The sequence below is a fragment of the Orbicella faveolata genome, unplaced genomic scaffold (genome assembly GCF_042242905.1).
Source record: "Orbicella faveolata isolate gen_17 unplaced genomic scaffold, um_ofav_v1 contig_35, whole genome shotgun sequence".
Lineage (NCBI taxonomy): Eukaryota > Metazoa > Cnidaria > Anthozoa > Scleractinia > Merulinidae > Orbicella > Orbicella faveolata.
The window spans coordinates 26,641,536-26,657,424 of NW_028301564.1; the positions used below are offsets into that span (position 1 = coordinate 26,641,536).

A 15,889-nucleotide genomic window follows, 5' to 3' on the forward strand; every position below is an offset into this window, starting at 1 on the left:
ACTTCCCTCAAATGTTTTAGCGCGCGCTCCTAGCAGCCCCGGAACGACAGGGAATTGGTTGGTGTGTTTTGGCGAATAATTTTACAATTATTCCACGAGCGCGCGGAGAGCGCGCTTAGATACGAGATGGTAGATAGCCAACGACGCGCCTACCGCCGAGTTGGCTCTAATCATCTCATATCCAACAAGCGTGAGTGGAATAATTGTTTTATTAAAAACGCCCCCAAAATTATAGAGAACTAGACTGAAATAAAAACGCCCCAGAGATTCACGCGTACGCTTACCATATTTGTAGAGCATGGTATAATTAACAATTATTCACCGAAGTGGAGGTAAATATCCATCACTTTCACCGACATTGAGGTGAATAGTTGTTTTAGTATATGACACACAAGCTGAATAATTAGCGGACCAAAACTGACGTTATTTTATGTGTGGCAAGCGGTCGCAAATTTTAAAATCTCTCGCGCCGGCTGCTTGGAGGTGAATAGTACTTGCTAATCACCTCGAAGTTAACCAATCAGAGGGCGCGAAAAGCACTATTCACATGTGTGGTATATACTAATTGCTCATAACCCATGATGGCTAAGCCAGTGAAAACTCTCGAAATGCATTATCCAATGATCCAGTTTATAATAAACACATTTATACCGACAGAGAAAGGGAAGGTCAACCTCAATACCCAGCTACCTCGGCGAGGGAATTTGAAATAATCATACATAAATAACAGCGAACTGTCTTTCTAAGAAATGACAAAGTTGGCTCGGGGCTGAGGAAGGTAGGCAGACACTGGGTCCGAGCTGACTTTCTTAAACTTTCGACGTTTGACTCACCTACCATATCATGCGCATTCTTCAAAAGATGGCACGGTGAGAGGGCAACCTCCGAACACGGACAACTTTTATCCATATAAACAGGCCCTCAATTGGTACTTAAAAACAGTCCAGTCAGCAAGTATTAACAGAAAATTTATTCTTTGACACAACAAACAGACCAAACCCAAACCCAGCTGCAAAGTGATGGCAAATAAATCCAATCCGAACGAAGCACCTTTTCTTGCGACCAAGCTCTATTCGAGTTCGTTAACAACGCGCTTGATGTAGCGCGCCTTGTAACACTGCGTCGCTGCGACGTAACGAAACGTTATGCAACAAGCGTAACTCAAGCCGCTCAGGCGGGAACGTTAGCTTTACCACAGGTACACCAGTGATAAAACCTACACTGAAGAACTACCTGCCGAGGGTAAAAACTAGGAAGAAATGGTGTTCAGGTTCTATGTGAACCATCCTGACTATCGACAAATACCGAACAAACTAATAGCTGGGTTACCTGTGGTTGCTCAGGAGAAAGAAAATAAGAACTGGAGTAAAGACAAGGACCAAAATCTGGACGATATCCAAAATCACATAGTTTCTACTTAACTTGGACGAGAAATGGCTAGATAAAGACTAAAACTCTAAATATTTTAACTACAATAAGTACTTCCGGGAAGAGGGCAAGATCTAACCTATATTACCAACCAAACAATATTCTACACAAGTTTAAAAAAAATATTGAAAATTTCTTTTAACTCTGCAATTCAGTAGAAAAGAAAGAAGCTAGAACACTTCCAGGTCAATTTTGATTACACTCACTAACCCTTCCCAGCATTCTCTCTTAGCCGACCTGATCCAGACTCGTACCCAGTCTTTATTTATTTGGTTCTAGGGTGTGTGAACTCTGCCAGGTGTGACTGCTGATTTCTCTCTTTGCAGGCTCTCTGTAGCACTGTGTCTCAGTATGGAATTTCGCGATGTCTCTCGTAGAGGGGACGAATATTAGGCTGATTTAGCAAGAGAACGGGAACGTCACTTGACAACGGCGCGCGCAGTACAAATACCCAAATATGGTCAAATTAGAACAGAATCCAGGTTATTCCGCGCGCCCTGCAGTCGTCATCTGACGTTCCCGTCCTGTTGCTAAATCAGCCTATTAAGTGTGAAGAAAAACGTCTCATCATCCGTGCTACCCCAGATCTCACCTCAACCGACAAATAAATAAAGACTGCCTTACTCATGTAACTGTTGCGTGACAAAACTTAGTCATTAGACTACTACAACAATGAGGCTTAGTGGAGACTACATGAGAACATCTCGCGCGAGACTTGGGTGATTGAAAGGTTCGCACCCTAAGTTCTCTTCTGTTCCAGTTATCCTCACACTCTGCCGTGTGGCTGCCTTCCTTACAGCGCCAGCTACACTTGGACAGTTTATCGTGCTGAAGTTTACAATGAGGACATGACTTGTCACTTGTAGTCTCTCTTCCGTTACTAAACGACCTTGGCGCGGGTACGCGTTTGGAATTTGAATCTACATCTGCGTCGGTTTTACCTTGATCGTGTTCTTCAGAATCGTTGTTTTGACTGTTTGCTCTTGTTCTCGGTGATCTAGGGGACCTCGGTTCTTTTCGGCCAGGAGATCTTCGCCGTACGTAGTCCGTTATTCGCGCCTGTTTATTTCTAGTGTTATCTTCCATTGCTGATGTGCTTTTAGAGCGTTTCCGTTTGACGGTCTTTCCAGTCTCCTCAAGTTCAACCACGTTTTCTGGTCTGAGCGGGTCGTTTTCTTTTCGACTCTCATCGTCAACTTCCGGTTTCACCGTTGGGTCGTCTTCACCTCCGGTCTCAGCTGTTTCCGGTTTCTTGCTGGCCTTCACTGACCGAGAGAATCGCCCGCGCGTTTCACGCGACACTGCGTCAGAATTCTGCCTCTCTTCTTCAGAATTCTCGACTGTTTCTTTATCGCTTTCCTCTTTCGATTCCTTCACAGCATTTGGAAATGAAAAGTGTCGCCTCCGGCGTCTCTGTGGTTTCTCAGAGGCACCTTGCTGATGACTGTCATGTCCCACAGTAGTTTCTTCCAACTCAGTTATCGTGTTCCGCAGTACACGCTTGGGCGCGGTGGCGCTTGTTTCACTAAAGCTTAGAGTCTTAGTCCGAGTTCGTTTTCTTCTCGTGGTTTCATTATCACTATTCGTTATGCTTTCCAGTTCTTTACTAGAGCCAGCTGCTGAATCTGCCGACTGGCTGGACGAGGAAGATTGTGTCACAAGGTGGCTGTTTCTGCGAGTTCTCCTCGCTGGTGACGAGACTAGGACCTCTTCTACAATGTTGACTACTTCATCAACAGCCCTACCCCTGCTATCAGGGTCACCATCCCCTCCCTCTGAATTGTGCTCTGTACTGGAACAGTCTCCTGAACTGCTGGAAGTACTGGAAGACTCCATCGTACTGCTTATTCTAGAGGAGAGCGACTCCGCCACGCTACCGCAGCCGCCGCCTTCACCGGCGGCAGGCAAGCTGCCGTCGCTACTGAAGTTGTCTTTACACATGGCGAGTACCCAGTGAAGTGCCTCCTCGTCCATGTCGCATGACTCGTCTGTCATCACCGCGTGCTCCTGCCAGAAGACTTCCTCACGAGCTCGGTATAACTCACGGCGCATCTTTTCTCGCTTGGTAACCATGTAGCACAGGTTACGTAACTGCAAAGTGGAAAGTGTGTCTAAGTACAATACGTGCAAATATTAAACCAATAAAAGTGCAGGGTCTGGTGGGCTAAATGACCTGTTTTTCCGAATTCTTCCGGGAACAGGGCGCAAATTTAGCTGAAAAATTCTCTAGGGGGGAATCTCTAGGGGATCGAAACGTGCGGTGGTGTAGTTACTAAAATGAAACAGCAACTGTGCAAGAATTCAGTCCACAGAAAGTTCTAGCATTAATTCGTTATAATCAAAGGAACTGAAATACGTTGATCAACGTATTCTATAATTTTTTAAGTGTCCCCAATTAGTAAAGAGTCTTTACCCTCGGCTATAGATTCTGACAAAGTCATTGACTGACTGACCGACTGATTGATCTAGAAGTCTCACCTTCTCCAGGTTACACCTCAGTTTCACGATTCGCTCTAGCTGAGCCTGAAGATTGCTGGAAGAATTTACAGCACCCTGAAAATAACACAATAAACAATGTAACAAGTGTCCATTCAACGGGAATGAGCGGTCTCGAAGTAGTCATTTCAGAGTTTTCTTCCATCAAGCTCTAAAATTTCCACAATTTAAGGAGGCACTCATATTACGATAATTTAATTTAAATTTGATTTGAGGTTTTTATCTAAGTACGTGTATATTAGGGCACCACACCAACTATAACCAATCAAAGACCGCCAATTAGACTTCATAGTTGCACGGACCTACCTAAAATACTGTGACCTAGCACCCTTTGATAACTTCACCCACCTGTTTTCCTGACAGCTTCTCCTGTTGTTGAAGAGTTGGTGGAAGCAGAGGGACATCATCCTGAGCCTAACAGAAACAAAAGTTTGGTTTTTCTTTTTAACTCTGGTGATACGGAGGGGCAAGTGGACGCAATTTTGCAATACAGTTGAATCTCGCTATTTCAAACTCTCAGGGGAAACGAAAAAATAGTTCGAAATAGCCCCTAGGAAATAGTCGATAGAAAATGACTTAAGGGCAAATCCAGGGGAAATAGTTTTTGAGTTCGAGATAACGGGGAATTCGTGGTAACCGAGTTCGAATTAGTGGGGTCCAACTGTATAAAACTTGAGTAAAGACTTCCTTTGGATGGGCAAAAGAACTCGCTTCTTTATCTGCAAGTGTACTAGGGTTGCCAAAACAGCCAAGCTCTAGCCTAGCGAAATACGATTGAGAACAAGGCTACAGAAACTTTGGTTAAATGGCAAACCAGTGTAAACTGAGCCCCCACTGGCGTAAAAAATTGATCTGATCGAAGCAGGTGCAATTCATTGCAAGTCAAGTGACTGCATGTAAATAATGACCAGATGAAGTCACAAGCCGACACAAGTGGCGAACTTTTACCTATTTTGCGATTAACTGGGATATACAATACCTTTCTCTTAAGCGCCCAAAACTTGTGGATCTTAGTGGCAAGTTCTTTGGGAAGGTTCAGATCTTTGGCAATCTCAGCAGGGCTGACAAACTTGTAGAACTCTTCCTCCATCTGTTTCAATCTACAAAGAGCAAATGAAAAAATACAATTTAAAATTCCGTCTGTTCGGCAAGTATTTTAAGAACTTAAAAGGGCTACATCACGGTTTGTGCATCTTGAAAAGTTACGCCTAAATTTTTCAAGTTCGTCGTTTGTAATGCATGTTAATCTTCTCCGTCCTTAATCATCCTTGTTCCTCTATGGTTTATTGTTACCTGTTTGGAGTTTTTCTATCTTTGTAAACTACTAAGTTCAGGTTTCCTTCAATTTAAAGGTAAGTGTGTACATGGCAAAAACAACTCAAAACACCGTGACTGAGCTCCTTTTTAGTCTGACGTTTTCAAGTTTTTTCATACGGTAATCCATTTCCATCCCTGACATCATTACTTATCCTCACTTTCTACTGTGGTCCTGTCATTTGTCGAGCTCTATTCTACAAAATCAAACCATTATCGTTGGGCTCTCTGTTATCTAGCTATGATTTCTGCCTCCATTTTTAAGTTTGTCCATATTGCAATCCATTTCCATCCTAGCCATTGTTAGTCATCCTCACTTCCTACTGTAGTTCTATCATTTGTCAAGTCCTTTTCTAAAACATCAAACCATCACTGGTAGCTTTTCTTAGATCCAGCTACATTTTAGAGGTTACCTCTTTTGTCGTAAATTCTCTGCATCTTCAGCAGAAGTTGTTCCTTTATCCTCTTCCTTAGTTTTCTTACTGGGCGATCTGGACTTGTGACTATGCTTGGTACAATAACTCTGCATAAGAATAATAATGAAGTGAGTTAACAAGCCACTGAGCAAGCGCATGTTGAAAGAGAATACTTACAATGTGCCTAACACCATCTGTGGCATTATCATCCAAAACAGTCCTCATTTCAAGGCCATGTTTAAACCCACATGTTACGTGGAAAGCTGTAACACAACTTTTGACCTTCAAAGCAAAAAGCACAGAAAGAAAATGCGTTAATGTTTAGAAGAAAATTCACGGGTTATCTCCAACATATTACTACAGAGTAAATTCTTTGATTTATGGCTTGTCTCATATAAGGACTGCATGGCCCTACATCGCATTGCAAAGCTATCCTAACAAGTATGAATTGAGCAGGTGATGGGGGTTATGTCTACTCATGCTAAATGGAGGGCACATTGAAATACAGTCAAACCTCTGTAAGCAACCAGCCAAAATGTCAAGCCTAGGTGGTCACTTACAGAAGGTGGTTGCCTACAAGAGTTTAGACAAATTGGGTCCAAATTTTGCCTCATTAGAATATAATTGCAGAGACTTGCCCTATGCACCATTCATGTGAAAAGTCAATTTCGAGAAAAAATAAACACTCCGGTCCTCCCCACTAAGAAATTTCTGTCTGTTGTACTACCCAGGAATACAATACTGTTACACCTTATGATTCAATTTCCTCTCTATTATCTGTCAAGTGGTTGCTAACAGGATGTTAAACACAAAAGAAAATTTTGAACTTTTAGCTCTAAAAGTGGTCGTGGTTGCTCACATGAGGTGGTCGCTTACAAGAGATTCCAAATATAGTGATTGGACTGGGAAACTCTTGGTATTCTGCTAAACTGGTCGCTGAGGAGAGGTGGTCACTTACAAGAGGTGGTTGCAACCAGAGGTTCAACTGTAGTTGCAATATTTATAAGAAATACTTGGTGTAAACTAGACAATTTGCAAGGAAGGTATAAGGAGCTCAGCAATCACTCTGTCGGTCAGTCATTGGTTTGTACTCACTGTGCATTGGATACAGGCTCCAACCTTCTCACGGCATAATGAGCACACTAGATTCCACCTGCTGGCCTGTTAATAAACAGTGAGATGAACAAATTTAGCCTTTACAAGACAGGGATAAGTTAGAAATCATCAAAAGGAATATTTCCTCAATCAAAAGTAATGTTTTTAACTTACAGGAATATTTTCAATCCTTGTGACAGGTTCCATCTTGGGAACATTTCCAAACCCAACTTCAGGAATCCACAGAGCACAACTGACATGAACCCAGCCCTTGCCATTTCTAAACACAATTTGACCAAAAGTTAATCAGGGTATAAACAAAGATGATACACATACTCAAATGATACAGAGGAACTCAATGGAAGATAATGGTATCCCAAGTTTTCAAACCACCAATGGAAATGAACATTGGTTAGAAAAAGCAGGTAGATTGGTATAACAAGGGTAAAATTACAGTGTTTGACTAAGGGAGGGAATTGACTTTTGGTTCAAGTTACCAGGAGGTTTGAAAAATCAGGATTTCTTTGCAGGGCTGTGCTATAGAAGTCACCAGGTACCATAGGCGACTGACTTTTGCCTTTGGGCGACTGGAAAAACTCTCATAATTTTTCTTACAGAGTAAATCACAGCCTTGCTCTGTACGCTCTAGTTAACAGTCCAATTGGACTCAGTATAAAATTTCACATTCCTGTCTCTGTAAACAGACTTTCTTTTGATCAACCACATGGTTTTCCTAGACAAGTTAACTGAGATTTTTTTTGAAGGCTAATGTCAATTAATCAATCAATCAATCAATCCTTTATTTGTTAGAGCAGGTTTATAATTACAAGATTGAATGAACAATATTGAATTGGCAGCCAAAAGGCTGATGTGAACCTGCTTATAATAGTAAAATAACTAAGATAAAAATAAAACATGTGAGCTACACATGTGAGCTACAGCTACAGCAAACACGTGAGCTACAGCAGTAAAACACGAGCATTAATGGCATGAAAATCAAACCCTGGACTTGAGGACTTATTATGTCTTTCCCAAACAAGAAAAAGCAACAGATAATACAAAACTGGCTTTGAATACATACAATCTCCATAACTTACTTAGTCCTTTTCATTGCACCACCAGAAAGAGGGCATAGAACACAGGGAGAATTTTTGATGCCCTTACGACATGGATGACAAAGCCAGCTACCAGCTGGAATGTTCTGGATGCCATAACAGGCCTGGTGAACACAGATGTCACAGGCATCACAGAACACCATCTCATTGGTTTCCTCACTATCAGGCTGTAAAAACAGAGAACACATACATGGAGCAGTTGTTTTAAAAATCTTGATTAAAGAACTCATAGAGCACAGGGAATCAGGATCACTATTATACTGTGCTAAAGATTTTAGATGACAAGTGACAGGAACCGATACCAATAACAGTGTTGAAAGTATATATGATTTCCAACTGATGGGATTGTGTTCAAGATAGCTGGGCTCTATTGTTTGTTTGTATGTTTGTTGTTGTTGTTGGCGATGGGGCAAGGAGGGGGGAGGGGGGGTTCAGCCCAAATCTAACAACCCAGTACCTTCCAGAGCTTCTGGTAGTAATCTTGACAGAAATGAACCAAAAAATTACTTCTCCTTGTTTCTATTAATACAATTACTTACAGTACAAAGTATATACAAAGAACTTACAGATTGGCAGACATCACAGCACACATCCTCATCATATTCTATACTAAGGCCTTCTTGAGTGACTATAGCATGCCCCATGTTGTCATAACACTAGGATAAAATTCACATTCATTATCACAAAAGTTGACTTCAAGTATCTGGCTTCAGCGATACAAAAGATCTACTTGAGCTGACTTGAAGAGTAGAATACTTCAGTTAAGTCTCCCAAGATCATGGTTTTCTGATTTTTTTTTTTTTTTGTACCATAGCTGTCTCTGTTAGCTAAATGTTGGGATAATTTTTTATAATTTGGGATAATTTTTGTGAGATTTCAGCTGTAGTTTACAAGAATTTAAACTAATAGCACCTCATCAATAATTTCTTTCTCTAACAACTGCATGACTGTGCATTCTTCTAATTGGAAGATACCTTGTTTTCAATGTACGCCAGAGCCTTTTCCAAAACAGCCTCTTCTAACTCCATCAAACCCTTGTTTTGCTGTGACTTGTTTAAACTTGTAAGCCACTCCACATCCATTCTTCCTAAGTCATAGGGACACTTTGAACCTGGTGGTCTTCCTCTGGCTTTAGTTGGAGTACTAAGGAATTTGCTTGGTCTGTTGAAAACAGCACAAGAATGATCCACACATAAACGTGTACAAAAAAAACAACAACAAAATAATGTCCTGCATTGCAGACAATTTACTATTACAAACACATAGCTAAAAACAAAGAAATACAAGAAAACAAACAAAGTCTTATTCATCTTTACATACATAGCTAAAAGTAATTTGCAGAAATGACTTTCTGATTCACTTACAGTCAAACTCACAACACCGAACAACATCGAACATAAAATATGTCTGGAATGTTTATTGTGTATAACCAATCATGAGTGAGATCATCAATCACAGAAACCACAGAAAACTGATGTATTGCATTGATCACGGAACTATAAATATAGTTTGGGTTTTTGCTTTGTCCCAAGATACACTGTCTGTCTTTACATATTACTGAAAGTCTAAATAACTGTATTGAGAACTACATCCAGTACTTAGTTTGAGGGATTTTGGAAAACAAGAATCCTGCTGATGTGTACAGTTACCAAAGTGAAGCGACAGTTAATTTGACAAAGCTATAAATAGGGATGAATAAAAATTTAAAATTTTGGAGGTTTCACTAACCCTGGTATCATCTTTGGTTAAACTAGGGACTCAATTTATTTTAGCAAATAATTACAATCCCTTGGGCCTGGTGATTCGGTGATCTAAACACCTGGAAATATTGATGACGATAAATGCAAATGTTTGCTAATTTTGGAATTAGTTGTAGCAAAGAGTAAACACCTAAATTTTACGCTGACCCTTCTCAAAGTAAATTTGCACTTTGATTCACATATTACAAAATATAATGGAGACTTCCATTTTCATCAATATCACTCGTCGCTTTTCGTCATTATCTAAATAATGAAACAAAATAATGATAGCACTGATTTGGATCGTTCGCGCTTGAGTGATTCAACGGCCCCCAGTCGCATTGTCCCGGCACATTGCTTTGTGAAAATAGTTTTTTCATGTTAAAAATATCCCAAACCCTCTTTGCTAGTGTTCAAATAGCTTGTACACAGCAATGAATTATCTAATGTCTTGTATAACCAAAATGGAGGATATATTTTGAGACCTTTTGAAACGAAACAAATCTGTTCTGTGACTGATGGAAACTCATCAGTACACCTTCACCTTCCCTTTATGGGATATGATGTCATATTCTTGTAGAGGATCCTAAAAGATGCCCTCATCCAAAAGATTAGCTCTGAATTGCAATTCCCGATAAAGATATAAGGGATCAAAGTTTGATAGCATCCCATACAAACCCTTCAAAATTTGTTTCAGTTTCTTCAGTTTAGAACTGACTCAAAATGAGAGAGATTTATATGGAGCTGTACCAAATTTTCATCCTTTATATTTCGGCTGGGAATTACAATTAAGAGGTAATTTTTGGCAAGAACCCTTTATTAGGGACGCTCTATTTGAAAATGGTGCCAAATCCCATAATTTCTCAAATTTAATTTTTTGTGACGTCACACTTTAGGACTCTATAAACATTCCAGACATATTTCAGGTGTTCATGATTTTGTGAGTTTGACTGTAACATCTAAGAAACATGGCAAACATATCAACTTTTATCCCTTTATTAGTGAAAGTTACTATTTTTGTTTCGGGATTGGGAGAAGCTACATACAGTTTAAAGTTCACTGTCCTCTTGAACAATGGTTCCACTGGTCTGTATATAGAGAAAAGACAAAATCACATTAGTGACTTTCAAAGCTCAAATGATCAACAACCACACGGAAAAACAAGTAATCAAGGATAAATCACTCACCTGAAAGATGGTTGAAAAACACCTTCTGGATTAACAGGTACCTGAAACAAAGAAAAAAGATATTATGTTCAAAAGAAATCACAAACAAAACTTGATTTTGTATGGTTTGGGTTAAGTTTATTATACCAGGAACCGAAGACAACTGCTTCTGGAAAAACAGATAATTTCTTTTTTAAGAGAATTGCGTCTCATCAAATGTACAGAATTGTGTCTCTTCGGATGTAACTTTGATTGCAGTTCTCCAAAACACGTCACTGAAAGCTTTAATTGTTGATTCAAAAAATTACTTCTACATGTACATGTAGAAGTTGTCAAGTTACACAATGTAGAAATCTTTGACAATAACAATTGTACTGAGAATAACAAATAAACAAAAAATCAAATCAAATAGGAGATATTATCTTAATGTACTAGTTACCAAACTCCTGTTACAAACATTTAGAGAAATTCATTGAATGAGGTGAAAAGAATTCATTTTGAGGAGTTACATTACCTGTACTCCCCGCTCCCATTCCTGTCTCCACTGATCTGTGATAGTTATGTAGTTCTCTGGACTTAAATTCTGATGGTCTGGTAATTTCATGGCACTAATCAAATCAGTGCGAAATATCTGAAATGGTAACAAATAACAAAGGCAAAATTAAATACATGTAGATCATTAAACATCTGTTTGTTTACTTACTCAGGTTCTGAAAACAATCACATGCACACCTGCAGGGCTCACAATAACTTGAATTCCAGCTTGCCCTGGGCAAGTCTTAGCCTACTTTTTTTTATTTTGACAACTTCCTTGGATTCTTGACCATCCAAGTGAACATGAAAAGTCACTTGCCTGTAACAGGGGGGCACTTTTTTCTAGCAATGCATCTGGAGAGTTTTATTTCATTTAGCCCATACTTGCAGACTCTTGCTGTGATACTAAACAATTTTCAAACAACTCTCATCTTTCAACTCCCGGCAGCTCTTGAGATGAAAGTTACCACTTGCCTAGGAAAGTTTTGATATCCACTTTAGAAGTGTAAATGGCACACTTTTGGTGCATTAGTTTACCTCATTCAAACTGATCAAGGGCCCTATAAAGTTTTCATCACTATGAAAATTACACTCTCATTTAATTAAGAACTGCATGTTCAGAAATGCAATTAATCTACAACTTACCTCTGCAGGTTTGCGACCCTCAAGAGAAAAACTGGCAGGAGATGGAGGACGAGAAGATCCTGTGAAAGAAATAAAATTATTGATATCATGTTAACTGGTGGCAAAGGTAACTAAGCCATGTACATGTACTCTTTTCTCCATCAAAAGAGAAAACTACAAAGCAATGCACAAGGTTTAAGAATTAATTTTATTTAAGGCTCACCTTTAATCTCATCAGCAATAATTGAATTCAGCAGCCTGTTTAATAGCAGAGACAGCCATAAGCTTAATATGTCGATAATGAAAATTGTAAATACACAGACACTGTTTTTTCCTTCCATTTTTTGTTCACTTTTCAGTGAGACATTTTGTCAGAAGTATTAAGGGACATAAAAATTGATTGGATACAAGCTTTCAAAACCATAATCACCCTTTCACGTCTCCTTGCTTGGCTTTCTTGCTTGCTTTTTTATCTAAATCCACTTCATCATCTTCTAAGAAGAAAAGCAATGTATGTACAACATAAATAACCTTTCTGTTATACAGGCTGGTGTATACATCTAAACATTATTTACAAAATGGTTAGAACCAACAAGTATATGATTGTGTTCAGTCAGTGGCTTAGATATAAGGACTGGGCACTGGGCGAAGTGACCAGCTTAAAGGCCAATTTTATCCATACGATTTAACGATCTTCAAGAAACTTTTTCTTACAAAGAAGTTCAGTTCAAAAAGATTTGCTTGCCCTTAAAAATCAATAACCTTCCTGCTAAAATTGTGGAAAACCATAATAAACCAGCTGGTTAAGTGTAATTGACAGAGTGAGGGTAATCCTGAAATGGATTACTGCTGCAGACTGACATTTCTATAACTTGAGTGGAAGTCATCTTCAGTCAGTCACCAATGGCAGGCCTTTTCATGATTACCCTCAAACAGATGATCACTGTCACAAAGCAAACAAAGTCTTACTCATTGTTACATAGCTAAGAATAATTTGTAGAAATGAATATCTGATTTTTGATTCACTTAACATCATGAAATTGAAGAGAGAAAAGCAAAACTAGTGTGAACAACCCCCTTCAAGGAATATTAAAAATCATGAGCTGAAATCAAGAAAATTCAAGCAGTTAAAGATATTCAGGCTTTTTTCTCACTACCCTTTGAAAAAACCTGATGCTCTGTCCCGACACTAAATATATGCTAGAGGCCACAACAGTAGACCTGTCATTAAAAAAAAAAAAACGAACAAGACACCCTGGAGTGACCAGCATGGAACTCTACCTCAATAAATCAGTACATAATCAGTCACACAGGTGTGGAGAGTTCAGCACATGATCACCAAAGAGCTATATTTTCTTGGTATATAACAAAATACTACCTAGAACTATTTAGAAATGCACTGAATATATTTGAACAATACTTGTAAATTGATACTAGATCGTATAGTGTAACGCAATCAACGAAACTGAAGGAGGAAATGAGAGGAGATTACGCTCAGATGGAACTCCTAAGATGTTAGACCTTTAAACCCTGATTATATGCCGTGTCGAAGACACTGAAAGTAACAATTTCATTTGACAAAGTTATGGCGGCTATGTATGACCTTCACATACTTCACTTAGGGAATATATAGCCGTATAATCAAGTCTATAATTTCGATTATGTACTGCCTCCAGGAAATTACGCAAGTCGCATAATTTGATTCACAACATCCGATCAGAAAGCTTCACCACAAATGTACAATGTAAAATATGCGAGGTAGAATTTAGTTACCTAGAAGGAAATCCACAGAGCCAAACTGGTGGCACCAAAGCGCGGGAAGGAAAACATTTTTAGGCAAAAACTAAATCTTATAAATAATACATACGCTCCCCAGTTAAATCACATGGTTTGAAACCCGATAACAAACAATACCAAAACACGCAAACCGTACGAAACGTTGTTCAGTGACCGTGGAATTACACCGATCGGCATCTGCGAGTCCGAATTCAATGCCAATGTGATTAGGTTTCGTTCAGCATATGTCCCCCGATATTATTTCCTCGATTGGAGATACAACAGAACCTTGGGGATATGAATATATTTTCGCACAAGAGCATTTCAGTCACGAATTCAAGGGCGCCAAAGCTTTCGCTTTACGGAGCCTTTGTGTACAACGAGGATTCCAGAATTGGCTCTAAATACTGCAGAATCTCGCTAATGTTAAGTTCAAAGCTATATAAGCGTAAGCCAGGCGAGGGCAAAGTACAAATCGTTCAATATCACGCCTTACATTGCGGCCGAAAAGATCCTTCATCCTTGCATAAATTACAGAACAAATGCTCGCAGCGACAAACGGAGGCGAGGTCTTACCGTCGAGAATGTCGACGCTCCTTCTATCCTTTTTTGCCTTCGAACCCATACCAAATCTTGCAAGTGGAACACTTAGGCATTTATCTTCCTTCTGGTATTAGATTATTTACCATTCTACCACATTTTCGCTGGTAAAAACCCTGATATTTTCAGCTTGCTAAACTGTTCCCGCCATTAGCAGACGTCATTTTGGTTGAAGTCACTCAAGCATATCCAAATGACGTCACCATATTTGGACTGGAGGCAAAGTGTCGTTCCCAGGGACCAACATCAGATCGTTTTCCTGGGAACGAGGTAATATAATAACTTCATTTAAGTGTCAAATGTATTTAGCACTATTGCGCTAATTGGGGACACTGTAAATAAACAAACAAATATTGCAAACAGGGAGGCTGACCAGTTGGTTATTTACACAAGGCGGTCGAGGAGTTGAACTAGGGCAGAGGATTTGAACCAGGGACCGGGTGTCTGGAAATAGCGAATAGCGAATAGCGAATAGCGAATAGTCCCGAATAGTGCGAATAGTCTCGAATAGTGCGAATAGTGGGAAACGGTCGCGAAAAGTGGGGAATAGTGATGAATAGTCGCCAATAGTCACCGCTTTAGATCTAATATTCTGCGTCAAGTAACTTAGGTATCCAAATAAGCAACAGAATTTCAGTGAATTTATTACCTTTTCTTCTCCGGACTCAGGCTAGGGCTGCCCATCGCTGACATTAAGAAAACAGAAAACACAAGGATAACCTAACAAAGACGTACTTACGCTTTTTTAGAAACACCTTTTGTCCTGATAAGCGTCTGTGCTTTTTAGCTGGAAAATCCCATCCTACGTTGCTGTGAGGTTGACTGCGAGATACTAGGTACCCTATTTGCTACGATTTACCACTAATTGCCGCTATTCGCCACTATTCGAGACTGTTCACCACTATTCGCACTATTCGAGACTACATGTATTCGCACTATTCGCACTATTAGCTATTCGCTATTCGCTATTCGCGACTATTCGCTATTCGCTATTCGGGTTTTCCAGACACCCCCAGGGACCTCCAGATTTCAAATCCAGCGCCCTAAACCACTCGGCCACGCCGCCTCTAAGAACGCCGCTTTCGCTAGAAAAGACAAAAGACGGACGTGTTAAGCAGCCCTCAAAACTGATTCCGGCCAATAATTAGACTGCAAGCAGGCTCTTTCAGCTAGCCTCTTCCAGACGATCAGTTGGGACCCACCAGCACCAACCCGAAAAACAGCTAGCGACAAAATAGCCCAAGGAGAAGCGCGGCGAAAAAAGCTGACTGAAAGCTTCCTCTTGCCGCGCTTCTCCCCTAGTTTTTCGCTCGCCGTTTTTCGCGCTACGCCCCAACTAAATGAACGCCTGGAAGAGGCTATCTTTCCGCGCAAAAAGTTGAGCCTCCTCGCAGGCTAGTCAATAATGCAAACCGCGTAGATCAGTCATTTGTATTCACGTGGTTTAGTCGTGCTAAAAAAGGAACTTAGTAAAAAACCGTTTTTCACTGCCCATTTAGTTCAAGGCGCTATGCAGTTTTAACTCTTCTTCTTGCAGTGCCCATCTCCCCCTCCCCCTCAGCATTCAGATTTGGGGTAACCAAAGG

General features: G+C 40.0%; 1 protein-coding gene across 2 annotated transcripts; it reads right to left on the minus strand.

The window, feature by feature from the left end:
- Positions 1 to 952: 952 nt before the first annotated feature.
- LOC110043413 (uncharacterized) lies at positions 953 to 14,513 on the minus strand. 2 transcript variants are annotated; one of them, XM_089272823.1, is made up of 18 exons: positions 14,280 to 14,513; positions 12,358 to 12,418; positions 12,151 to 12,185; positions 11,949 to 12,007; positions 11,284 to 11,400; positions 10,791 to 10,831; positions 10,650 to 10,691; positions 8,839 to 9,025; positions 8,431 to 8,520; positions 7,847 to 8,031; positions 6,924 to 7,029; positions 6,750 to 6,815; positions 5,832 to 5,936; positions 5,652 to 5,761; positions 4,904 to 5,024; positions 4,273 to 4,338; positions 3,907 to 3,981; positions 953 to 3,519 (listed from the first exon to the last, which is right to left on the minus strand). In XM_089272823.1, the coding sequence occupies exons 1-18, from the start codon at positions 14,326 to 14,328 to the stop codon at positions 2,053 to 2,055; spliced, it is 2,982 nt and encodes a 993-aa protein (XP_089128949.1). In that variant the 5' UTR covers positions 14,329 to 14,513; the 3' UTR covers positions 953 to 2,052. The 2 variants fall into 2 exon arrangements, with proteins under 2 accessions (XP_089128949.1, XP_089128948.1); XM_089272822.1 differs by having other exon boundaries at positions 12,358 to 12,421.
- Between the last annotated feature and the right edge of the window lie 1,376 nt (positions 14,514 to 15,889).